Raw genomic sequence first — 26028 nt, 5'->3', positions numbered from 1 at the left:
TGAGATAGAACATAGAACAGTGCAGCACAGAACAGGCCCTTCAGCCCACGATGTTGTGCCGACCATTGATCCTCATGTATGCACCCTCAAATTTCTGTGACCATATGCATGTCCAGCAGTCTCTTAAAAGTCCCCAATGACCTTGCTTCCACAACTGCTGCTGGCAACGCATTCCATACTCTCACAACTCTCTGTGTAAAGAACCCGCCTCTGACATCCCCTCTATACTTTCCTCCAACCAGCTTAAAACTATGACCCCTCGTGTTAGCCATTTCTGCCCTGGGAAATAGTCTCTGGCTATTGACTCTATCTATGCCTCTCATTATCTTGTATACCTCAATTAGGTCCCCTCTCCTCCTCCTTTTCTCCAATGAGAAAAGTCCGAGCTCAGTCAACCTCTCTTCATAAGATAAGCCCTCCAGTCCAGGCAGCATCCTGGTAGACCTCCTCTGAACCCTCTCCAAAGCATCCACATCTTTCCTATTAACTGGTATACTGTACAGACAGCAAGCTTTCTGAGAGAGATACCATATATACTCGAGTAATAGTCGATCTCATGTAAAAGTGGACCCCCTATTTTTGGCCAAAAATATTGTGGAATTTTCCATATATTTTGAGTAAAAGTTTGCACATTCTCCCCGTGTCTGCGTGGGTTTCCTCCGGGTGCTCCGGTTTCCTCCCACAGTCCAAAGATGTGCAGGCCAGGTGAATTGGCCATGCTAAATTGCCCGTATTGTTAGGTAAGGGGTAGATGTATGGGTGGGTTGCACTTCGGCGGGGCGATGTGAACTTGTTGGGCCGAAGGGCCTGTTTTCACACTGTAAGTAATCTAATCTAAACATTTGGAAAGAAGATCAAACAAAAAAAAAAGCAATCTGGGACAACCTTTCTCACCATAAAGGAGAAAACCTTGTCCATTCCATAACGTAAAGTTAATTGCTGAATCTGCCTGCGCAGGCAAGGAGTATGCGTTGGCATTTCCTCCCATAGCAGGAAAACAATTGATGAAGAAGGCTATATGTTAGGTCAAATCTTCAATTTGGATGAGACACGTTTATACTGGAATCTACATTTCTAAGAATGTAGGAACCTACATTTCCAAACTTTAAGATGGCAAAGGATCGTATGTCTGTGTTGTTGGGTGCCAGTGCCAGTGGAGGCTTAAAGCTTAAGCCTGTGGTGGTGTACCACTCTGCCAATTAGCAAGCCTTGAAGGGTTACCTTAAGTCTGTTCTTGTTGTCTACTTCAGGTCAAGCAAAAAAGGTTGGATGACAGGGCAAATTATTTCTGACCTTATTGTTGATGCTTTGGAAGATGTTTTTAGACCGTATTGCAGGCAAAAAAGTTTGCATTTCATCGTGGATAATGCACCAAGCCATCCTCCTACCATTGGTGAGCTTTCTGAAAACATCAGAGTGCTATTTCTATCTCCGAACACAGCCTCTCTTATCCAACCCATGTTCCAAGGTGCAATAGCAGCTTTTAAAGCTTATCATTTAAGATGTGCGTTGAAGAGGCTGATTTCAGCTACTGACAGGGATAATAAGGACCATGTTCTTTGAAGAGCTTCAACGTTAAGAATGTTATTGACATTATTGTGGAGGCCTGGAGTGATGTCAGTAAGGACTGCCTGGAAGCAGGTTGGCAGTGGATTTTTTTTTTTCAAGGTTTCAAAGGATGTGAACCATCAGATAAGCTCCCAAAACTCAAAGAGCATTGTGTTGCCCTTGCAAAGCAGGTTAGGTTTGAAGAAGTGGAAAGTGAGGATGTTGAGGAGCTGCTTGAGTCCCTCTGTGAATACCTCTCTACCGCTGATCTACAACCGCTTGTCGCTGAAGGGGAAGTGGAAGCTGAAGTTCAGGTTGCAGCATCACGAGAGCTTTCCACTTTTCTTATGTCTTCTATCCTGAGGGAAATTGAAAGGCAACTCTTAGAGGACAACGCTTACAGTGCAGAGCACAGCAGGGTAGCAGTTCATTCAAGTAGATATCATCTGGCACTCCATAAACAACTTCTTCACAACACAAGAATTTGGGCAAAGCAGCAAGAACTGGATTTCTTTTTTTAAACCAACTCCCAAGAAACACTCAGAAGACAATCAACCACAGCCATCCACTTATGCAACCACAACTGTACCCAAAGGTGGTGGTGATGATGACCTTCTGTCCCTGCATTGACAACATTGAAAAAATATAATGCTTTAAATTTACTTTTGTTTCATTAATAAATATGATTTAAACCTTCATGCAAGTTGTGCTATACTTTGTGTTAGGCTTTTGGGTGATTTTTGAGTGATCATGAGTGATGTTTTTTGCTAATCTATCCCGAAATCCACTTTTCCCATGGGGTTATTTCTATTAAGCGATTTTCTATTAAGTAAGGTTTCGTTGGAATGCAACAATGATGCTATCAGAGAGCTACCTATATCATATTTCTGATTGGGGGAACTTTCTGTGACCATCAGATGATGGTGTTCCCATGTATCTGCTGCCCTTATCCATCTAGATGGAAGTGGTCCAAAGTGTTTGGAAGGTGCTGTCCAAGGAGGACCTTTGGTGAGACAAAAGCTTGCTTCCTCCATTGGAATAGTGAGCAATCACTGAGATTCTAGTGACAAGTTTGATTCTCTCTATGGGGCAGAGCAAAAGTGACTGCAGTAATGTTATTGCTTTTCAATTCACAGTTAGTTCTCTAATGTTTAACCACATATCAAAGTCTGAAATGCAACTAGAAACTTAGTAAAGATAAAGGCACTGTTATCAAATGGGTTACTCTCTCATTGGACAGAGACAACTGGTGGTTACCATAGGTAGACAAGGTGGGACCCTCATGTTAAAATGTCAGATAAGTATGAGAATTGAGCCTACACTGTTAGCATCTGTCTGCATCACAAACTAGCCATTCAACCAACTCCGCTAACTGACTCCCTAGAAATAATATGTCTCCAGCTATTTTCTGAAAACTGCTTTTAAACCATGTTAATAACTTGAATGTTGTTATCGTTTAGCCATCAATAATCTTGTAAACTAGTTTCAGATCAGTGCCTAGTCTAATCCTCTGTCATTGCTAAAAGATATATTTTCCTATTTCAGGCAATAAACCACCAAGCTCTCAGGTAAAGACTAATTACTTTTTTTTTGTAAATATGGACATTTTTATACTTATGCAATGTATAAAATGTAATGCAATGTTTGAATAAATGCTGTATTTTGGAATCCTGTTTCAGTGCATGCAACTTTTCAATGAGGTGAAAGCTATTTCTAGATGTAAGTTGTCAGAGTTTTGAGAAGATTTGTAGCTCAGATTGAGGTTCTGAATGTAAGTTTGCTCGCTGAGCTGGAAGGTTTGTTTTCAGACGTTTCATCACCATGCTGGGTAACATCATTAGTGAGCCTCCAGTGAAGCAGTTGTGTTATGTCCTACTTTCTATTTATGTTTAGGTTTCCTTGGGTTGGTGATGTCATTTCTGGTTCTTTTTCTCAGGGGGTGGTAAATGGGGTCCAAATCAATGTGGGGGTCCAAATCAATGTGTTTGTTGATAGAGGTCCGGCTGAAATGCCATGTTTCTAGGAATTCTCGAGCATGCCTTTGTTTGGCCTGTCTTAGGATGGATGTGTTGTCTCGATCAAACCAGCGTCTACAGAAAAACAACACACGTGGACCAAGTACTGAGCTACAAAAGCAAATGAACCACCACACCGAGAAACTACAAAGAGCAGAGGAAAAAACACCTGTACAGCATATTCAAAAAGAGCGTGTACCAATGACACAGTCCGCCAGTTTCTCAGTAACAAACTCCAAAAAGCAGACAAAACATGCCCAGAAACTCTAGCCACTCTCCCCTCAATCAAAGACATCTCAGACATGATTGCTAGATTACTCAGACCCCTTGGCATCATGGCAGCCCACAAACCCACCAACACAGTAAAACAGCAGCTAATGAACTTAAAGGACCCTAGACCAACAACGAGCAAAACTAACGTCATTTACAAAATACCGTGCAAGAACTCTGACAAACACTACATTGGACAAACAGGCAGAAAACTAGCCACCAGGACACATGAACATCAACTAGCCACGAAAGACATGACTTATTCTCACTAGCATCCTTACGTACAGATGAGGAAGGACACCACCTTGACTGGGACAGCACATCCATCCTAGGACCAGCCAATCAGAGAGACTCATGCAAATTCCTAGAAGCATGGCATTCTGACCGGAACTCTATCAACAAACACATTGATTCAACCCCATTTACCACCATCTGAGAAAAAGAACCGGAAATGACATCACCAACCCAAGGAAACCTAAACACATAAATAGAAAGCAGGACATAACACTAGTACTTCACCGGAGGCTCATTGATGTTACCAAGGACGGTGATGAAACGTCTGAAAACAAATCTTCCAACTTAGTGAGCAAACTTACATCCATAAACTGTCATATTGCCTTCCATGCATATTTTAAAATGGGGGAATTCAGAACTCGCAGTATTTCTACACATCGCAATCCATGATCTTCCTTAATTTACTTGCGACTATATATTACCACTTATTTGTATAGCCCAGAATTTGCAGTGTGCTAAATTGCTTTTGCACAGCGTATGATCCAATTGCTGGTTTTTCATAGAACTGTGAGTGATTCTGTACCCTATTTGCCACATTACACAGTAAAGTTTTGAAATTAAATTTTGAAGTTTCTGACACATTAAGTGTTTTAAATCAATTTGCTGGAGGGTCTTTAATCTCTGAGTCCATGGTTATGGGTTCAAGATCCATGCAGAGACCTAAGCATGAAATCATGTGATTCCTTTACATTTCTGTTAAAATCTAGATCTCTCTTCAGCTAAGTCTGACATGTTTGCTAATTGCTTTATGTTTCTTCTCCACAGATACTGGAGGTGAAAAATGGTAACTATTTGGCGACTCAGATTTCCTCACATGAGCACTTGTCTTATTTGTCATCAGCTGAGCCATTTTCCACGGTTGCAAACTTAGTTAATGTATCTTGATCTTTTTGTTAAAAATCTGAAGTTTTCCTGCAGTTGACATTAATCTTTGGGGCGCTCATTCTGTCACAGGATCATCTTCCTGTTGACAGAATCATAGAGCAAGGAAACAGACCCTTTTGGTCCAACCAGTCCATGCTGACCATAATCCCAAACTAAACTAGTCCCACCTGCCTGTGCTTCACCCATATCCTTCCAAACCTTTCCCATTCGTGAACTTATCCAAACGTCTTTTAAATTTTGTAACTGTACTTGCATTCATCAGTTCCTCTCGAAGTTCATTCCAATCGTGAACCACTCTCAGTGTAAAAAAAAACCCTCATTTTTAAAAAGGAAATTCTCCTCTCACCTTAAAAATATGCCCCTCAATCTTGAAATCTCCCACCCTAGGGATTTTTGTCTTGCCCTCCCTGCTTTAATACACAATTAAGAATGTTACAGTTAATGTAGATGTCAATATTTAATCCAGTACAACTGCATTCTGTGCCTGTAGCCTATTACATTAGGCAAAGCCTCTGATATGCCTATATCCATTTCACATCTTTCCTTCTTATCCAACTCTCTGCACAAATGTAGGTACATTTTTAGTCCACTTGACCATTACTAACACCCACAAAATTGCAACTTTTCCCTATGACCGATTTTACCTCCATATGAGAAGCTGATATTGACTCTTATTCATGCCCAGAATTAAGATGCAAATTGGAATGCACTCTACCTAAGCACCAAATTGCCAGTGTAAGTTGGCTCACTTGCAGTTGTCAGATTAGTTGTAGTAAGGTGTAAAGTGGAATAGTGATCCAAGCCTTTGGAGATATTATTCTTAGAGCAGGGGTATTGTTTCACCCAAAAGAAGCTAGATATCAGGTTTCTATTGAACAAGGTATGTTGCAAATTGATAATCAGTAAATCATTATCAGGCCCCTGATAGTCAGTACTGTTATATTCTGTCACATCACAGTTTAGAATATGAGCCCTCTCCATTCACTGGCTTATAATGAGCATTTGTAACGGCCATGGCATTTAATTTTTCTGCATCTTTAATTGTGGACTGAAATGGGGAAAGTACTAAGGATTGTTGGAGGATTCCAACGTATATGGAATCTAAGTGATCTAACACTCACAACCTCCATTTTCACAGCTGCTTCTTTGAGTAGTGGTTAAAGTGAGTTTCCAGATGATCTGGTGTTGAGAGGCTGTGTACAGTTGGAGGCTTGGTTGGTATAAGTAGCTAATTGGCCTGTAAAACTATTGACCAGTTATCAATGACAAAGGCTTATCAACAATTGTGTGATTGGTTTCAAGGAATTTGAAGAGCTTGGAAATGTGAACAAGATACAGAGAAGTCTTCAGATCTCCACCAGATCAGGAGCTTTCTGTTCCTGCAGTAAAACCCAATTTAAATCTGAAGAAAGCCAGTTTATCTTCCCTTCAGTTAATGTATGTTGCAACTTTTAACTGGTAAATCAGAGACCTTTTATACATGAACCGGCCACTCTGTACCCCTTGCAATCCAGCAGAAACATTCAGAGAAGGAGGACTGAGAAGCAATGTTTTAATCAGCATAAGAATCATAAAGACCATGTCAACAGTCCTGTAGCCAGGAAATACTAAACAGCTTTCCTAGTTTTTCCTTCTCTTTATAACGTCCTAATTTATTTTCCTGTCTGCCTCTTTGAGTGTGTGTACAAGGTTAAGTTTTAATTTAGTAGAGTTATATGCTATTGATTCAAAATTGTTTACCTGTAGCTAGAGTCTAATTATTTGAAGTTTAGTTAAGTACAGAAAACTGGTTCTTGATTTCTGTTATCCCTGGTCTTAAAGACTGGTTGGTTGGTTGGTTGGTTGGTTTGAGGAGTTTTGCATACTTGAGTAAACCTTTTGTGATGTCTCTGGCAACAATCAATTGCTAGCACAATGTCCCAGTGAGCAGTAACACAGTTAAGTTGTTGTAAAGTAAAATGGGGTTGCTGATGTATTCCTGCCAGCATTCAGCAGGGGTGGTTGGTTAAAAAGATTCCCTTTCTTTCTCAATTAGTTGACAGTGCAAAAAGAATTAATTTGGTGATTATTCTCATACATCTGTCTGATGAGATTGGACAGGTTCTGAAAGGCATTCATAGAAATTGTAGAGATTAGTTACATCTACTAAGGTTGAAATTGGACATTAACTTCTGGAGAGGCATTTTTCTGCAGTAGTAGGCATTAGGTAATGGGAAGCAATGTGCGTTACTTTGTAACTGAAGGTATGTTTGGTGTTTTTAAGAACATTTTTGAAATTTACCTGTTTTATTTTGTGTTTCAGGTAAAGAAATGTCTGAGCAACTGGAGGTAAGGAATAAATTGTAACAATGGTCAAAAGCTACTCATTGAGTAACACCTAGAAATTAGTCAAGCCAATAGTGACCAACGGTCATCTTTCATTATGGCAAGGATGAGCAAGGAGAGATTGTGTTATCAAATCAAAGCAATAGTTTTCAAATGAAAGAGTAAAACAGTGTCAGGTGTTCCAGCACCACCTTCTCAGTGCATCTTGGAATACGCAATAAATATGACCTTCCCAGTTAAATCCACTTGCCAAGAATGTGCACTATTACAATTGAGTATTCCTGGTGAGGAATGCTGTTGACAGGGAGTACTGATCAGGATGTTTACTGATCTGAGGCCTTTCTGTCCAGGCCTCTCAAACAAATGGGTTACAGTCAGAGGCACTGGTCTCACCATTTCCTAACCAGTGCTCCCTTTTGAGCATCACACCCCACTGGGGAGTGCTCAGTCTAGAAAATAGTCTCTTATGTGTATAACCAGTAAATATGTTTTGTGATCAATATTACCACAAACAGGTCTGATAGACCAATGCTTATAATTCATATTAATGTCATCAAAATGCAAGCTACCCCAAAAAATAAACTTATATTTTGGCTGTGGGATGCTGTGAGGGGCTTTCCTATAATTTGCATTCTTTTTCCCCCTACACCAGCAGAATGGACCTGGTACAAGGGATGTACTTTCTCTCTGTAACCACAAGAAGTGCTGGAATTTCCCTCCCTACTCCTATTAGTGGACTGTAACATTTTGTGATATTTGATGCTATTCTGCAAAATGTAATGTGATAGTTTGAGTGGTGAATTATATCTTGAATCTCAGTTGTGCTTGCATAGCTTCATAACCTTGATTTAAAGTTTCAACACTTTGCCTTGTTCTCAGTTATAGTTCTGTCTCACAGGATAACACATAGTCTGATTGTTCTCCTTTTGATTTTTACAGGTACCAGGTACTGTGTGCAGTCCACTGATCTGTGCAGAAACTTTTGTCCTAATTTGGTTCTCCTTCAGTGATATCCTTTATAGCATTTTAAATAATCACACAGAGATATTTAGGTCTGTAAGGGGCCATTGCATGTTATGATGGAAATGAATTATTTTCCATAATTGTGTAGTTACAATGCTGCATTTAGTTCATTTTCTTGGTCCATTTATCTCCTGGCACAGTTTATGCTCAGAAAACAGCATTGATGCTAAACAGTTTCCACAGCGCCAGAGAAGATTTAAAGAAGGTTTAGCATTGCTAATTGTTGCTTTTGAAAGAAAAGATCTGTGCCTAAATGAACAACTAATCAGAGAGCTAAAAGGTTAATAAAAAAATTGCAACTAACACTGCTGCAGCTGCAACAGTACAGGTTTGAATCAGTAGCTTTCAGTTTTACGCAGAGCTAAAGAATGACACAGAATTGGTGCTATTGAAAGTTCCAACCAGTTATATCTGTGCTGCTCCATTCGTGCCATTGTTGGAAGGTGTTCCATGATGTCACAAACCAATGGAACAGTGGTGGCCAGTCTAGAACATTAAAATCTCATTCCTCCAACCCTCTGCAGGAACAATTCAAAATAAATTCTAAATGGTTATATTCCTGATTGCTGAAAATCTGAAGTGAGAACAGGAAGTTCAGCAGGTCTGGCAACATCTGTGGAGAGACAAGCAGAGTTAACTTAAGAACATTTGTGTGTGGGTAGGTCATTGAACTATTCTGTTCAAGTCTGCTCTGCAATTCAATACAATCATGCCATCTTCAAACACTGTCTCCAGACCCATTTATGTCAGTGATATTTAGAAATCTGTCAATCTCAAAGCATACTCAGTGACTCAGCTTCTGCAGTCCTTGGGGGTACAGAGTTCCAAAGATTCACAACCTGCTAGGAAAAGTAAATTCTCTTCATCCATGCCCTGAGTGGCTATTCCTTTATTTTTAAATTGTACTCTCCATTTCATTGCGAACACTTCATCTGAAGGTTTTGATGAAATCATCTCTCTTCCTTTGAGACTCTAGAGAATACAAAAAGCAGAGAACAATACAGCACAGGAACAGGCCCTTCGGCCCTCCAGCCTGCGCTGATACATTTTGCCCCTTCCATACTAAAACTGTCTTCACTTGCAGGATCTGTGTCCTTCTATTACCTTCCATTTTATGTATTCATCCAGGTGCTTCTTGAGTGCTGCTATTGTGTCTGCTTCCACCACTACCTCTGGCAGTGTGTTCCAGACACTCACTACCCTTCGTGTGGAAAAACTTGCCTCGCACATCTTTTTTAACACAGGCCCAATTTGGACTATCTCTCTTCATGGGATAGTCCTACTATACTGGGAACAAGTCTGGTGAACCTCATTGCCTGTCATTATGGGAATAACATCTTTCCTGAGATAAGGAAAACCAAAACTGCAAACAGTGTTGCAGGTGCAGTCTGACCCTAGATGATTGAAACAAGACGTCACTACTGCACTACTCCTGTATTCAAATCCCCTTCTAATAAAGGATAACATTATCATTCAGTGACTTATTGACAACAATCACCAAGGTTCTTTTGTACATCTACATTTTATAATCACTTATTATTTAAGAAATAACTCTACATCTATTTCTCCTACTAAAGTGAATAGTCTCACATTTTTCCACATTATATTCCATTTACCATGTTCTTGTCCTCTGACCAAATCCTCTTGAAGTTGCTTTATATCTTTCTCACAGCACACATTCCCACCTTGCTTTGGGGCATTTATAAGCTTGGAGATATTATGTTTGCTTCCCATGTTCAAATCACTTGACTGTAAAAGCAGGAATGTACATCTGAGACTCTGTCAGGCTCTGGTCAGACCATATTTGGAGAATTGCAAGCAGTTTTGGGCCTCATCTCAGGAAGGATGTACTGGCCTTGGAGCGTGTTCAGCGGAGGTTCATGAAAAGCCTAAGATGTAAGGAACGTTTGAGGACTCTGGGTTTATACTTGATGGAGTTTAGAAGGATGACGGGTGTCCTAATTAAAACGTATAGAATACTGAATGGCCTGGACAGAGTAGATGTTGGGAAAGTGTTTCCATTGTTGGGAGAGACTAGGACCCAAGAGCACATCCTTGGAGTAAATGGAAGACCTTTTTGGAACAGAGATAAGGAGAAATGTCTTCAGCCACAGAGTGTTGAATCTATGGAATTCATTGCCACAGAAGGCTTGAGGCCAGGTCATTCAGTCATTTTAAAACTGAGATAGATAGGTTCTTGAGTATCAAGGGGATTAAGGTTTATGGGGAGAAGGGTGTTGAGAAACCTATCATCCATGATTGGTGGAGCAGACTTGATGTGTGAATGACCTAATAACTGCACCTATGTCTTATGGTCTTCTCTATGTGATCATTTTGAATAGCTAATCCTTAGTCATTGACTCTTCAATAAGAGGAAATGTTTCTCAAGCCGTGAGATTTAATGCAACATGGATTCTGAAATACCTGCACAGAGGCCAGTATCCCATCACCAAGTCACCTTTTATTTACACATGGAGAGTCCTTGACACCAATCCAGTTCTCTCAGAGCCAGCTCTCAGATTGAACAGAACTGCTGACAGTCCTGTTTATAGCTAGGAGAAAGTGAGGACTACAGATGCTGGAGATCAGAGTTGAGAATGTGGTGCTGGAAAAGCACAGCAGGTCAGGCAGTATCCGAGGAGCAGGAGAATTCCTGATTAATTCCTCATGAAGGGCTTATGCCCGAAACGTCAATTCTCCTGCTGCTCAGATGCTGTCTGACCTGCTGTGCTTTTCCAGCACCATAGTATCGACTCCTGTTTTTTTTTAATTTTTTATTTTTTTAGCACCCATGGTGTGTGTGTGTGTGTGTAGGTGACACTCCTGTTGTTTTTTTTTCTTTATTAACCCCCACACTACCACCTAAGTGCGGTAGTGCTTATATTTTCTCCAGCAGGTGTGAGACACAGTGAAAGACACAAAGTGCACGAATTTTTATTCAATTTCCACCACCAGGAAGATAGGAAAACAGACTCCTGTTTATTTATTTATTTATTTTTCTTTTTCTCACTACCACCTAAGTGCGGTAGTGCTTATTTTTTTTTTCCCCAGCACCCATGGTGTGTGTGTGCAGGTGTGAGACACAGTGAAAGACACAAAGTGCACGAATCTTTATTCAAATTCCACCACCAGGAAGATAGGAAAACACCCGGGTGGCCAGTGACAAACACTGCCCTTCACATCAGAGGGCAGTGCTGTGTGATCAAAACAGTGAAGGGGAGGGTAGGGACAGACTCCTGTTTATTTTTTTATTTTTTTTTCCACGGACTCCACAGTGCCAACACTTTTTTTTTTATTCTAACCCCCACACTACCACCTAAGTGCGGTAGTGCTTATTTTATCCCCAGCACCCATGGTGTGTGTGTGCAGGTGGGAGACACAGTGAAAGACACAAAGTGCACGAATCTTTATTCAAATTCCACCACCAGGAAGATTAAAAAAAACACCCGGGTGGCCAGTAACAAACACTGCCCTTCACATCAAGGGACAGTGCTCTGTGATCAAAACAGTGAAGGGGAGGGCAGGGACTAAATCAAAATAGAGTTGGAATGTCACCCCTTTTATTTTTTTTTTCCTGCATGAATCTTTATTCAAATTCCACCACCAGGAAGAAAGGAAAACACCCGGGTGGCCAGTGACAAACACTGCCCTTCACATCAAAGGGCAGTGCTGTGTGATCAAAAACAGTGAAGGGGAGGGTAGGGACAGACTCCTGTTTATTTTTTTTTGTTGCAGGGGACTGCTGCGTGCAGCACCCTCCACCCCAGAGGTACTCCTGTTTATTTTTTTTTAAGGAATAGAATGCGATAAAGCACCCTGTAAAGCCAAAGCTTGGTGAGACTAAGATTCACCTTTTGAATTCAATTTAATCTCCTGTTAATTTTTTTTTATAATTTAACCCTCACACTACCACCTAAGTGCGGTAGTGCTTATTTTATCCCCAGCACCCATGGTGTGTGTGTGCAGGTGTGAGACACAGTGAAAGACACAAAGTGCACGAATCTTTATTCAAATTCCACCACCAGGAAGATAGGAAAACACCCGGGTGGCCAGTGACAAGCACTGCCCTTAGAATCCTGTTTATTTTTATTTTTTTTTCTTCTTTCTTCATCAAAGGACAGTGCTTTGTGATCAAAAACAGTGAACGGGAGGGTAGGGACTAAATCAAAATAGAGTTGGAACGTCCTGGTTATTTTTTTTTTTATTTTTTTTTATTTTTTATTTTTTCTATAATTTAACCCCACGCTACCGCCTAACTGCAGTAGTGCTTATTTTTTCCCCAGCACCCATGGTGTGTGTGTGCAGGTGGGAGACACAGTGGAAGACACAAAGTGCACCAATCTTTATTCAATTTCCACCACCAGGAAGATAGGAAAACACCCGGGTGGCCAGTGACAAGCACTGCCCTTAGAATCCTGTTTATTTTTTTTTGCCCTTTTTATTTTTTTTTTCTTTCTTTTTTTTCCTTTTCTTTTTTTCTTTTTCTTTTAAATTTAACCCCCACACTACCACCTAAGTGCGGTAGTGCTTATTTTATCCCCAGCACCCATGGTGTGTGTGCGCAGGTGTGAGACACAGTGAGAGACACAAGGTGCACGAATCTTTATTCAAGTTCCACCACCAGGAAGATAGGAAAACACCCGGGTGGCCAGTGACAAGCACTGCCCTTAGAATCCTGTTTTTTTTTCTTTTTTTTTTCTTTTTTTTCTTTTTTCCTTTTTCTTTTCTTTTTTTTGTTTTTCTCTTTTTTTTTTGTCTATTTTTATTTTAACCCCCACACTACCACCTAAGTGCGGTAGTGCTTATTTTATCCCCAGCACCCATGGTGTGTGTGTGCAGGTGGGAGATACAGTGAAAGACACAAAGTGCACCAATCTTTATTCAATTTCCACCACCAGGAAGATAGGAAAAACACCCAGGTGGCCAGTGACAAGCACTGCCCTTAGAATCCTGTTTATTTTTTTTTCTTTCTTTTTTTTCTGTTTTTTCTCTTTTTTTTTCTTTTACATACAAAAGTGCAGACAATACAGACCCAGCAAGCCCCCATCCCTGAATCCCTATTTATTTATTTATTTATTTATTTATTTTTTCCTCCTTTTTTTAAAATTTTTTTCTTCTTTTTTTTTCTTCTTTTTAACCCCCACACTATCACCTAAGTGCGGTAGTGCTTATTTGTCCCCAGCACCCATGGTGTGTGTGTGCAGGTGTGAGACACAGTGAAAGACACAAGGTGCACGAATCTTTATTCAAATTCCACCACCAGGAAGATAGGAAAACACCCGAGTGGCCAGTGACAAACACTGCCCTTAGAATCCTGTTTATTTATTTATTTTTTTTTTCTTTTTTTTTACCCGGGTGGCCGGTGACAAACACTGCCCTTAGAATCCTGTTTATTTTTTTTTATTATTTTTTTTTCTTCTTTCTTTTTTTTTACCCCTAACACTCCTGTTTATTTTTTTTTATTTTTCCCCACACTACCGCCTAACTGCGGTAGTGCTTATTTTATTTCCCCAGCACCCATGGTGTGTGTGTGTGTGCAGGTGTGAGACACAAGGTGTACGAATCTTTATTCAAATTCCACCACCAGGAAGATAGGAAAACACCCGAGTGGCCAGTGACAAACACTGCCCTTAGAATCCTGTTTATTTATTTTTTATTTTTTATTTTTTTTTACCCGGGTGGCCGGGGACAAACACTGCCCTTAGAATCCTGTTTATATCTGTTAGCCAGTGCTCCCTGATTGGATCAGATTACCAGCCCTAATCAGGGAACTCCAATTCGATGAGGTCCACCTAGCTGACCTCTGTATAATCACTATGGATTCAATGCAGCATTGATAAAGTCGGCATCCCAAAGCAACTTTAAAGGAGTGTTTAGCATTCTGGACGATTGCCAGAACTAGCAGGCCCATCCTCACTGTTAACCCTGACCATTGGTAATTTAAAATGTGATTCCTTTTGAAGATCACTGTTGCCTTAAAGGGTATAAAGCTATGCTGATGGATTGGTTCAAGCAGAGGTGAAGATGTTTGGAACCCTACTTTTTAAGTTGAAAGTTAAGAGTGTATGTTCTGGGCATAGAGTGTTGCGTTATGAATAATTCAGCAGATTTTTCTGAATGTCTGCTGCGATTACAAACTAGATTGTGACGATTACTCTTTTGACCATTTACTCCGTTTCCACTGAGGCTTCAAGCACACAATATTCCAGGTTTTTGTCTTTCCCATCTCCTCATTATATTGAAAGAAGATCATTGTAGCACCTCCCAATTCTCTGAACTGTAATTTCTTACTGTCAATGGTTTTTTTAAATTTGCATGCTGAACAACACAAGGTTGATGCTGTCTAGTCTGGATATTTTGATTTTTTTTTTGGGAGGTAGATTGTCCTTCAATCCAACTGCTCCGTGTTAGTGTTTGTATGAGCCTCCTCCTACCCTTTTATTATTAAACTATGGTTGATAAGGTACCCACCAAACACAAGCAACCCTTTTCAACTCTCTGAAAGTAGTAAGCCCTCCACAACACCATGGTCTACCCCTCTACTACTCCTACACCCTGGCCTCTTCATGCTTTAGGAGTCCCAACACGTACCTTTCTCCTACTGTGCCCTCATTAAAACAAGTGCCCAAACATTCCTTCCAGCTGAGTCAACGATTTCCATGGACTTGTTTCAGTTTACTATCTTGTATTTTCTGTATGCAATGTGGTCTCCTCTCCACTGGGGACACCAGAGGCAGATGGGCCGATTGACTTGTGGAACACATCTGCTTTGACTGTGTCAGCCTGGGTGGCCTGTCGTTTAAATTCTCGGCCCTGCTGAAGACTTTGACCTCGACTTACTGCATTGTTGCCCAAGTTTCCGCTAGAACAACACCTTATCTTTCAATTAGGTACTTTACCACCATCGTATTCAGCATCGCATTCCATAACTTCAGATGATAAACTCCCTCCCATCATTTTGTTTCATTTTCTTTTCATATTTTGGTTTTGTATCTTGTACTCGCACTTTCACACATTTTCTCTGGTTGTGGTTCTGTTCGCCGAGCTGGAAATTTTTGTTGCAAACGTTTCGTCCCCTATCTAGGTGACATCCTCAGTGATTGGGAGCCTCCTGTGAAGCGCTTCTGTGGTGTTTCCTCCGGCATTTATAGTGGCCTGTCTCTGCCGTTTCCGGTTGTCAGTTTCAGCTGTCCGCTGTAGTGGCCGGTATATTGGGTCCAGGTCAATGTGTTTGTTGATGGAGTTTGTGGATGAGTGCCATGCTTCTAGGAATTCCCTGGCTGTTCTTTGTTTGGCTTGCCCTATAATGGTAGTGTTGTCCCAGTCGAATTCATGTTACTTGTTGTCTGCGTGTGTGACTACTAAGGATAGCTGGTCGTGGCGTTTCGTGGCTAGTTGATGTTCATGGATGCGGATCGTTAGCTGTCTTCCTGTTTGTCCTATATAGTGTTTTGTGCAGTCCTTGCATGGGATTTTGTACACTACATGCAGACGACAAGCAACATGAATTCGACTGGGACAACACTACCATTATAGGGCAAGCCAAACAAAGAACAGCCAGGGAATTCCTAGAAGCATGGCACTCATCTACAAACTCCATCAACAAACACATCGACCTGGACCCAATATACCGGCCACTACAGCGGACAGCTGAAACTGACAACCGGAAACGGCAGAGACAGGCCACTATAAATGCCGGAGGAAACGCCACAGAAGCGCTTCACAGGAGGCTCCCAAGCACTGAGGATGTCACCTAGACAGGGGACGAAACGTTTGCAACAAAAATTCCCAGCTCGGCGAACAGAACCACAACAACGAGCACCCGAGCTATAAATCTTCACCCAAATTTTCTCTGGGGCCAACTTTTGTTTGTCTCCTCCTTATTGCTACTCCTTTTGGACTTATAGAGCTAACTCTTCTGTCACTCCATCTCACCCAACTTCTACCGTATCTTCCTTTTTGTCCCATGCATAAATCACTCAAGTATTACATTTTCAACATTCTCTGTTCTGGTGAAAGAAATGTAAATTCTGTTTCTCTCCCAACAAGCTGCCTGACCTGCTGAATTTCTCCAGCATGGTATTTATTTCAGATTTCCAGTATCCATGTGGTTCTGTTGTGTGCTCAGTACATCCTTCCATGACTTTACCCTTTTGGAATCTCACTTTGAGTACCATTCCCACATCTGACTGCCCACTTAGAAGGGTCCCTTCTGAATTCTGATTGGATTTCTTGATAACTATCCCCCTCAAGTGGAAACGTAATTTCAGCATTTATTAGATTACTTACAGTATGGAAACAGGCCCTTCGGCCCAACAAATCCACACCGACCCTCCGAAGAGCAACCCACCCAGACCCATTCCCCTACATTTACCCCTTCACCAAACATTACGGGCAATTTAGCATGGCCAATTCGCCTAACCTGCACATTTTTGGACTGTGGGAGGAAACCGGAGAACCCGGAGGAAATGCAAGCAGACACGGGGAGAATGTGCAAACTCCACACAGACAGTTGCCTGAGACGGGAATTGAACCCAGGTCTCTAGTGCTGTGAGGTAGCAGTACTAACCACTGTGCCACCTAGCTATCATTATGACACCCAGTCATAATTTTTAAGTGAACCTTTGAGCAGGTCACTGCTCAGTCTTTCTTATATATAAAAAAAGGCTGTTCATTCTTTGTTTTCTTTCAAGTTTGTCAATATTTTTACTAGGCTATGTTGTGAACCTTTACAATGAAGGTCGGCTGTGGGAAGAAAAGTGGTTTCAGGCTTAAACCAGAATAGTTGCTGTTGTGAATATTAGGGAGGAACTCCCTCAGGGACTTTGAATTGCAATCTTCCATTCTTCAAGCTTGGTATTGAATAAGTGATGTCTTTTCTCTTTCTCGAACAGACATTGTGCTTACCGAGGAGCATTTGCAAATGATAGTGATGGAAGTGGAACCGAAAATATACCATCAACTTGGGATAAGCTTAGGGCAAACTGAACCTATGCTGCAGCAGATTCGAGCTGATTACCATGACAATATAAAGCAACAGGGTTATCATATACTGTATTCCTGGCTCCAGGCTCATGGAAAGAAAGGTGCATTTCCTACATTGATTAACACGTTCAGGAAATTGGGATATGTCACCACTGCTGAAAACATTGTGGAAAAACTTATTCCAAAACAGGAGGTTACAATTGACACCAGCACACTGGATGGGAGCGAAAATGACAGAGTGGCAGATATGGTGTTTTAGATGCTTTATTAGTTCCCTCAGGTCACCTGTATTCATCAGTGATTTCAATGTTTGTTACAAGTTGCAAGTTATCATGTTCAGGCTAGAGTAGCACTGTGCTCAACTGATTTAACCACCCCAGGCATAACTCGATAAGTGACTTCGAAATTGCAGCAAAGATTGGCAAACATCTTAAAAAGGGGACATTGTAGTGATGGATCTAAAATTAACCGCTCTTATCATTTAGTCATGGAACCCTTAATGAACCTTCTGCCAAACTGAAAATCTCTCTCTGGTACCGTTTTTAAAATAGTTTCTTTCTACTTACTTTGCTGACCATTTATGGAAAAACATAGAAAGAGTGACTTATATGTGAAATGCAAAAGAGAAGTCTTCAGACTAAGTCTATCATGCAAGTGGTCAGTCACAAATGAGTAACATCCATTTCTAATACAGTAACATATGGATATTAATGTCCAAAGCTGTGAGTCCATATCTGCCATTGATTTATGTAGCTTGCCTATTCCAACAAAACTGTATCAGTCTGCATTTTAATCCAAATTTGACAACTTTACCTTTTATGCTGATGTTAAAGTGAGCTGAGGTGGAACAAATCAGATTCTGGTTTACTGCACAGTGCAGGGTTATTACATGTCTGGCCACATGTAGCAGTTTGACTGTTTGCTTTACATTGCTGCAGTGCCCCAATACTTCCCTGTGCTCAACTATTAGATTCCTATTAACTGGACCAAGAAATCCCATTGCACACAGTTGGTGGTGCTGGTCTAACTCTGGGTTGATTGAGGGTGGGAGGAATGTGGGCCCTTGTGCCGTGGGGCAGAAGTAATACGGGTATATCCAATATTTGTTAACTGATTTCTTACTGTAGGAAGTGGCACATCAGGGAGATGAAACACGTGTTCACATCTTCTTCCAAGTTTAATTTTCTCCTAGAATAGGTCACCAATCTGTCAGCATGGGCTGTAGCCTCAGAAGCATCACTCGTCATCGAGAATGGCGAAGCAGGGGACTTCCATGGGCACATCAGAAGGACTTGCAGGCTGATAATTAACCTGTTTGACAACATCACCATTGACCAGGCCATCAAACTCTGATGGAGCATTTGAATTCAGAGTAAACCACTTTGCCACAAAACTGCCTGTCATTTATTTACCACCTCTGTCGAAAACCAAGGGGTTTGTCAAAACCTGGTAAAGCTTTGATACATTTGTGCCAAAACATAACATTAGATTTATTTGACGGGTTAATGTCCTTTTAACTACCTTTTATTAAAACCTATTTTTAAATACTTGTTTTTATTACTACAAACTTAATAATTTTAGAGTTTGGTATGGAATTTTATCAGCAATTTTTTTTTTGAAAAGTGCAAATGCTCAGTTGATCAGTGTAATTCTACCAGCATTGATCAATATAGAGCGTAGAACAAAGGGATATTAAAAAAACTTATTGCATCTTCAATTACTCAGCAGTGACTGTCTTTAAATTCGCTGTTGTTATTTTGGAGTGAGTTATGAGGCAACAGCGCTCCCTACTGACCTTGAGAAAGTTAGCCTGGAGGCCTTGCAATCTCTATGGTGAGAACTTTACTTTTCCTGAAGGCAAGTTAAATCTCGCGGCAAGCCACCATTGACTGCAGTCTGCGGGTGCTTCAATAGTTTCTTAGGAGACGTTTAGAGTCGGGGACTGTGCTCCAGTTATTCTGTAAACTCCAGGCTTGGCTGTCAGTTCCAGTGGAGTATCAATGCCAGTTGCTGCAGTTTCACACTTAACTGCAGAACAAAATCTGTTACATTGCTCCATGTGCCATCATTGTGAAAATGCTCTGTTCTTGCAAGTGCCTGTTTAATGTGAATTTATCTTGATTATTTCTGTGAGTGCAATATAGAACAAATCTAGGGATTACAGACAGTGAACAAAGCACAGAACCCTTACAACTTATCACTCAAAGTTTTAATGATGTGGAGATGGTGCCAAATAAACTTGTTGGATTATAACCTGGTGTTGTACGATTGTTTTTAAGGAGGCGTGAGCTGTGTATTAATGGATTATTAAGTATCAAAATAAGTACTAGGCCTCTTGTGATGCAGTGGCTGTATCCCTTCCTCTGAGTTAGGAGGCCTGTGTTCAGGATCCCCGTTTCCAGAGGTGCAATATAACATCTCTGAACAAGTTGATTAGAAAATATCAAAAACAAATACTGTCAACACAGCATTGTCCCATCGTTTGATAGCCAGCTGTGATTCTTAAAGACCTGCAGGTCCACAAATGATCTCCCCGGATTTCTAAACTATGGGGCTTACTAAAGATGCATCAGCATGAACAAGAGTTTAAAACAACTAAAAAGGTTCACTCTACTGTTGTCGTTTTCTGCACTACTGTGTTCACTAAATGTTGCTAACCTTAAGGAAACAAAGTGGATGATTGGAAACAGATTTATTTGCAACAGTTTCTCTGCTACTCTGTTATAAATGCTCATTACGTAACTAGGCTCTGGGGTAGGTAATCCAGTTCCGGGATCCCTTTCTGCCATTTATTCAGTTCACAGCTGGTTTAATTCTTACTCATCCCCGACAAGCCTCAACAGCATTTTGAGGGAGAGCTTGACATTTTTCTACTGTTGTGTTTTTTTTGTTTGTAGTGAAGTATTTCCTGACACCAAGCTCTAATATGCACACAATTAAAATTCAGCTTTTCAGAGAGAAGGTAATGTGCTGTCTGTAAGCTGAACTGCAGTAAAAAGAAAGTCCTGTGTAACCTAAGTGATTAATTCGTATTGATGCCAGTAAAACATTAATATTTACAAGAGCCCTGCAGTGAGGAAAGAGGCCATTCAGCCCATCAAGTCTGCATTGACCCTCCAAAATGAATCCTACCCAGGACCAAACCTCTTCACCTCTGCATTTCCCAATCTACACAGCCCAAGATCCTATGGGCAATTTACCATGGCCAATCCACCTAACCTGCACATCTTTGGAAATCACAGCACCTGGAGGAAACCCATGCAGCTACAGGGAGAATGTGCAAGCTTCACATAGATGGTTACGCAAGGCTGGAATCAAACTCAGGTACCCAGCGCTGTGAAGCAGTAGTGCTAACCACTGAGCCACCGTGCTGACCTGTACTGGTGGGAAGTGATTTCTACTTTAAACAGATAATAAACTCGAAGTGTGAATCTAGCCCAATTACAAATAAATCTTTCAACTTATTAGTTTGTATACGTTTAAAGTAGGTGCCGTCCAATCCACAAATCATCTTTGGCCTTTTCAGCCTGTGATGAAGATCTGGAGGACATTAAGGAGCAGCTCTGTCCAACAGAAAACCATGCTCTTTTGCCAAAAGGTCAGGCCCGGTTTGGATTGTAACAGACCAGCCAGTCTCCCTTTTCCCCCCAACGTCCAATGTGTCATGCTCATAAGGTCTTATCAGTTTGAAGTTTCCCCGCTCCATGCTATTGAAGATCTCCAAATCCTAAATGTCTAAATACACAGTTCATGGCGTGATGTGTTTTCAGACAGGAACAAGTTCTCCCTACCTGCCTTTTATAGCTGTAATTCAGACTACTGATGCCCAGGCTGGACACTCCTACCCACTCCATCTTGTAATTGTGTCTGCCCAACAATGTGTAAAATTACCCCGTTACGTCCTATCTGCAAAAAAGCAAGACAAATCCAACCAAACTCTTTGCTACCACATCAGTCTACTTTTCATCATCAGCAAATTGACAGAAGGATCACCAGCAAGGGCATTAAGTAGCAACCTGCTTGAGGCTGGTTGATATGGATTCCTCTCAGCTCAGTTGGCTCCAATGCTGCCTCTTGGAAAACAAAGGGAAAGTGATAGTGACTGCCTTTAACATTGAGGCAACATTTAGCTGAATGTGACATCCAGGAGCCCCAGCCTAACGGGAAATAATCTCCACTAGTTGGAGACATACTTAGCACAAAGGAAGGTGACAGAGGTTGGTGGAGTCCAATCATCTCAGGCACAGATCGTGACTGTGGCAGTTCCTCAAGGTAGATTAGATTCCCTACAGTGTAGAAACAGGGCTTTCGGCCCAACAAGTCCACACTGACCCTCTGAAGAGTAACCCACCCAGACCCATTTCCATCTGACTGATGCACCTCGCACTGTGGGCAATTCAGCATGGCCAATTCACTTAACCTGCATTGTGGGAGGAAACCGGAGCACCCCGAGGAAACCCACGCAGACACGGAGAGAATGTGCAAACTCCACACAGACAGTCACCCGAAGCTGGAATCAAACCTGGGTCCCTGGTGCTGTGAGGCTGCAGCGCTAACCACTGAGCCACCGTGACGCTAGACATATTTTAATCGATATATCTAAGTGTATTGTGACACAACTCTGGAGCAAGTGAGATCTGAACCAGTGGGCATGAGGGACACTACCACTATACCATAGAGGTCTTAAGTTCCAAAAGGTGAATGAATGTCCTTGGCCCAACCATCTTCAGTTCCTTCATCATTGATGTACCCTCCTTCAAAAGGTCAGAAGTGGGGATTTTCTTCTGATGACTGCACGATGTTCAGCCCCATTTGCGATTTCTCAGCTATCTAAGTGCAGAAGGAGACCATTCAACCCATCGTGGCTGCACCATTCTCCAAATCAGCATTTTATTGAGTGCTATTCTCTCAGCCTGCAGACCAACAGATATTTTCCTTTTCAAAGAGAAAAGTAATTCCCTATCAAATGCTTCAATTCAACATGTCTCCACCACATGACTGTAAGTAATATATTTCCAGACCTTAAGCACTCACTGAATGAGAATTTTCTCTTCATATTGCTGCTTTTGCAAACGACTTTAAATCTGAGCTGTCTCATTTTTGATCCATCTGCCTGTCGGGACAGTTTCTCCCTATCCAGACCCCTTGTAATTTTGAATGCTTCTATCAAATCTCCTCAAGGCTTTCTCTTCCCCCAGGATAATAGTCCTAATTCCTTCGAGCTATCTACACCTGTCCAATATCTAGAGTAGAAAGTGAGGTCTGCAGATGCTGGAGATCAAAGTTGAAACTTTATTGCTGGAACAGCACAGCAGGTCAGGCAGCATCCAGGGAACAGGAGATTCGACGTTTCGGGCACATATAAGCGGCAAAGAATAAAGGACGTTCCTGAAGAAGGGCCTGTGCCCGAAACGTCGAATCTCCTGTTCCCTGGATGCTGCCTGACCTGCTGTGCTGTTCCAGCAATAAAGTTTCAACAATATCTAGAGTAGCCCCAAGAGGATCAGGGTTGTTCCTTATTTTACAGAAACTCTTCACTGTGTCATATTGTATTTTACATCAGCAGGTGGGAGACAGAAACATTATTCAAAACCATGGTTTAGACTATAAGCTCCCTGAACAATGAATGGATAAGTGAACACTAACAATGATCCATTTAGATTCACAGACTCAACTGCTCTCCAGGACACAGGAGACAGTTGTGACTGCTGCACTGCACATCAATGTGAATCCTATTTGTTTCGATGTTAGTATGATAGGATTTTTTAAAAAGGCTGTAAAATGGAACTTTTGGATATTTTCAACTGAGGAAGCTTTTGCTCAAATCTTTTTAAAGTGACGCACTGCACGCAACTCACAATATTTTGCTCTGCCTTCTTATGAAACAATAAAGAGGTTATGAAGCGACCTGTGCTGTTTAATTCGGTAATTTTTAACAACAAGGTTTAACTCAGTCACCACATAAGTGGGGTTTTCTAGCAGTTAGGGTGCAGCTATAGTAACTGTAGGTGTATCAGGTCCCCTCTTCCTGCCCTCCTTCCTCAGAGATTACTGGCTGTTCTCCATCTTCTAGTTGCTTTCTCAATTCATCTCTGCAGCACCGTGACACACACGAAAGGAACCAGATTTGTTCAAACACATGAGCTACATCTTGAGAAGCCTAATGTTACTTTAACCCGGTTTTACTCCTGCCCTGGTGCTGATAGGACTGCTGTTTCAGCTCTCCTCTGCCTCAGGGGTAGAGCTCCTCATGGGAGTCAGCAGCCAAAATGGGTCACCCTTGTCTCCCTAGAGATAACCAGTGAGAGCTTGTGGAAGGCAGATATAAGCGGCAAAGAATAAAGGAGACAACACATCTTTCCACTGCTTATAGAGTCATTGATCATTCGGATATTTTGATCCATGGGGAGACTTGGCTGATCTGAGGGATCCTCATTGCCTTGTGGGTCCAGTCGATCACATCTTCAACCTGTGCCAATGAAGTCTACTCTGCAAAACCCACAGCCCTGTGGGTTCATGTCGTCTCTTTCCTGGCAAAGGGGGCCTTGGCAAACAGAGCATTGGCGATCCATGATGGCATTCAGGTGAAAATGAACCTGCAGATGGCACCGAGAGATCTCTGGAAGGAACCGGAGGCAGAGAAATCCGGGTCTATTATCCCTTGTTGGGCCCTGGTGATGTGGTTACCTGGTGAGGCCTGGTTGCAAGGAGCTGCAGAAGTCTGCAATGATCTGATGTGAAAGCCTGACCAGCTTGAGGCCCATACTGCACTCCCATGTTTGGGAAGCTATGTATACCCTGTGCTGGGATTATCACCTCCTTTGAGCTGGGGTTCTCTGACCATCCCAAAGGGCAGCAGGTTGCCACTTCAGTCATTGGCCATTTTTGCTGAGGCAGAGATGGAGACTGATCTCGCGAGCTTCTTGTCAGAGATCTAGGCTTCTGCTGCAGGAAGGTTCCCCCGTGCTGCGGTGCAGGCTGACATTGGGCAAGTTGAGGTGCATCAAGGCACTGAAAGATTACTTCAAAAAGTTGCAACTGTCTCTGAAATAGGTGGTTTAGCGCTGACGGAAATATCCCAGGAGCACATGCCTTTCACATTGGTTAACCACAAGTTTATTGAGTTGTCTTTACTGCATGTCAATTTCAGTAAGCAGCTCTGAGCACCCTGGCAAGATACAGTGAACATGTGCTTTGGCTATTAAAGTGGAATGTAATGTTAAACACATTGGGTCATCTAATATTACAGTTAGTTTCCCTATAGCTGGATGGGAGATTCCCTGTTTGATGAGAAAGCTGCCCTGAGGTGGATGGTCTGCAACTCCCACCAGCACCGCTTTTTGGGGCATTTAACTCCATAGATGCAGGGAAGCCCCTTCCTTCCCTGTAAAGTTTCCCTGCAGAGTGTTTGAGCAGGGAGAGATTCACACTTCCATTGTTCCTTTAATACTCTGCCCAAAGGTACGTCTGACTCATTGTGACACTGTGGTCGAAAAGTGTGGCGCTGGAAAAGCACAGCAGGTCAAGCAGATCCGAGAGCAGGAGAGTCGATGTTTCTTCGTCATTCCTGATGGAGGAGTTATGCCTGAAACGGTGACTCTCCTGCTCCTCAGATACTGCCTCACCAGCTGTGCTTTTCCAGTGCCATACTTTTCGACTCTGGCTCCTCAGCATCTGCAATCCTCACTTTCTGTCATTGTGACACTACGCCCAGCTCATCAGGAACATGGAATTCTTGTGCTACTGGCACCAATCCGATCCACTCTGGCTGTCCAGTCAACTGAGTCAATTGATCACGTGCTAATTTGGCACCCAACAGGCCAACAAGAAGCTATTCCTGGTATCCAAGACCCCAGGCGGCAAAACCCACTGGATGATCTCTCCTGGCCAATCAGACACCATCAGCTCACATTGCTGGGGAGTGGCCTTACTGCCAGCCCCTCCACTTTAAGCCCCACCCAGTGATTCCCTCCCACCATCATTACCCTAGAAGCTGGATCTTGGGCCTCTGAGGGGATAGCAATGGCAGTGGCCATCACTTCACCAGGAGTTACATGCAACCCCACACCCATGAGTTCCCTTGCCCACTACTGATGGCAGGTAGGGATTTTAAATGGGCATTAACAGCCCACTTAAGGATTTTAATTGGCATTGGGGTGAAAAGATAGTCGATGAGCCTTCTTGCTTTGGATTTAATGAGTCGCAGGGGCCCCAGCAAACACTCTCCCATCTGCTAAATTACCACAGCAGTAAACTTTAGCCAATGTGCCCTTTGATGAATTTTAGCAAAAGGCAGAGGTAAAAACAGTAATTTTTCGAGCTTTTTCCTGACAGACATAGGCACCACGATAAGCCAAGGTCTCCGTTACGTCAAAGGACAAACTCTTGATAAGATCACGTGAAAGGTTTGATAATTCCATTCCTGAAAACCCAACAGTAGCCTGTATTTGTTTGGATGGCATGCGGGCTAAGATATCGGAATACTAGTGACCATGATGTAGACTCATAGAATTGTGCAGCATGGCAAGTGGTCCTTCAACCCATTGTGTCTACACTGGTCCTAACCCTAACACTAACCACAACCCTAACCTTAACCTTAACCGGAACCTTAACCCTAAACCTAACACAAACACTAACCTTAACCCTAATTCTAATCCTAAACCAAACCCTAACTCCAAAACAA

The 26028-nt window shown here is 42.0% G+C and overlaps 1 protein-coding gene across 1 annotated transcript in view; it reads left to right on the top strand.

The window, feature by feature from the left end:
- The window catches only part of LOC122561061 (tumor necrosis factor receptor superfamily member 6-like), a 57967-nt gene extending 38369 nt beyond the window's left edge, over positions 1–19598 (top strand). Inside the window, exons 7-12 of the mRNA XM_087999272.1 lie at positions 3094–3116; positions 4893–4911; positions 7315–7340; positions 8277–8410; positions 10135–10256; positions 17255–19598. Coding sequence (XP_087855398.1) covers positions 3094–3116; positions 4893–4911; positions 7315–7340; positions 8277–8410; positions 10135–10256; positions 17255–17604 — 674 coding nt within the window. The 3' untranslated portion in view covers positions 17605–19598. The remainder of the gene's footprint in view (positions 1–3093; positions 3117–4892; positions 4912–7314; positions 7341–8276; positions 8411–10134; positions 10257–17254) is intronic.
- The last annotated feature ends 6430 nt before the right edge of the window (positions 19599–26028 follow it).

This window comes from Chiloscyllium plagiosum, unplaced genomic scaffold, assembly GCF_037043375.1.
Source record: "Chiloscyllium plagiosum isolate Xiang-an unplaced genomic scaffold, Cpla_swu_hap1 HiC_scaffold_22, whole genome shotgun sequence".
NCBI classification, from domain to species: Eukaryota; Metazoa; Chordata; class Chondrichthyes; order Orectolobiformes; family Hemiscylliidae; genus Chiloscyllium; species Chiloscyllium plagiosum.
This window is presented reverse-complemented; position numbering and strand designations above follow the sequence as displayed.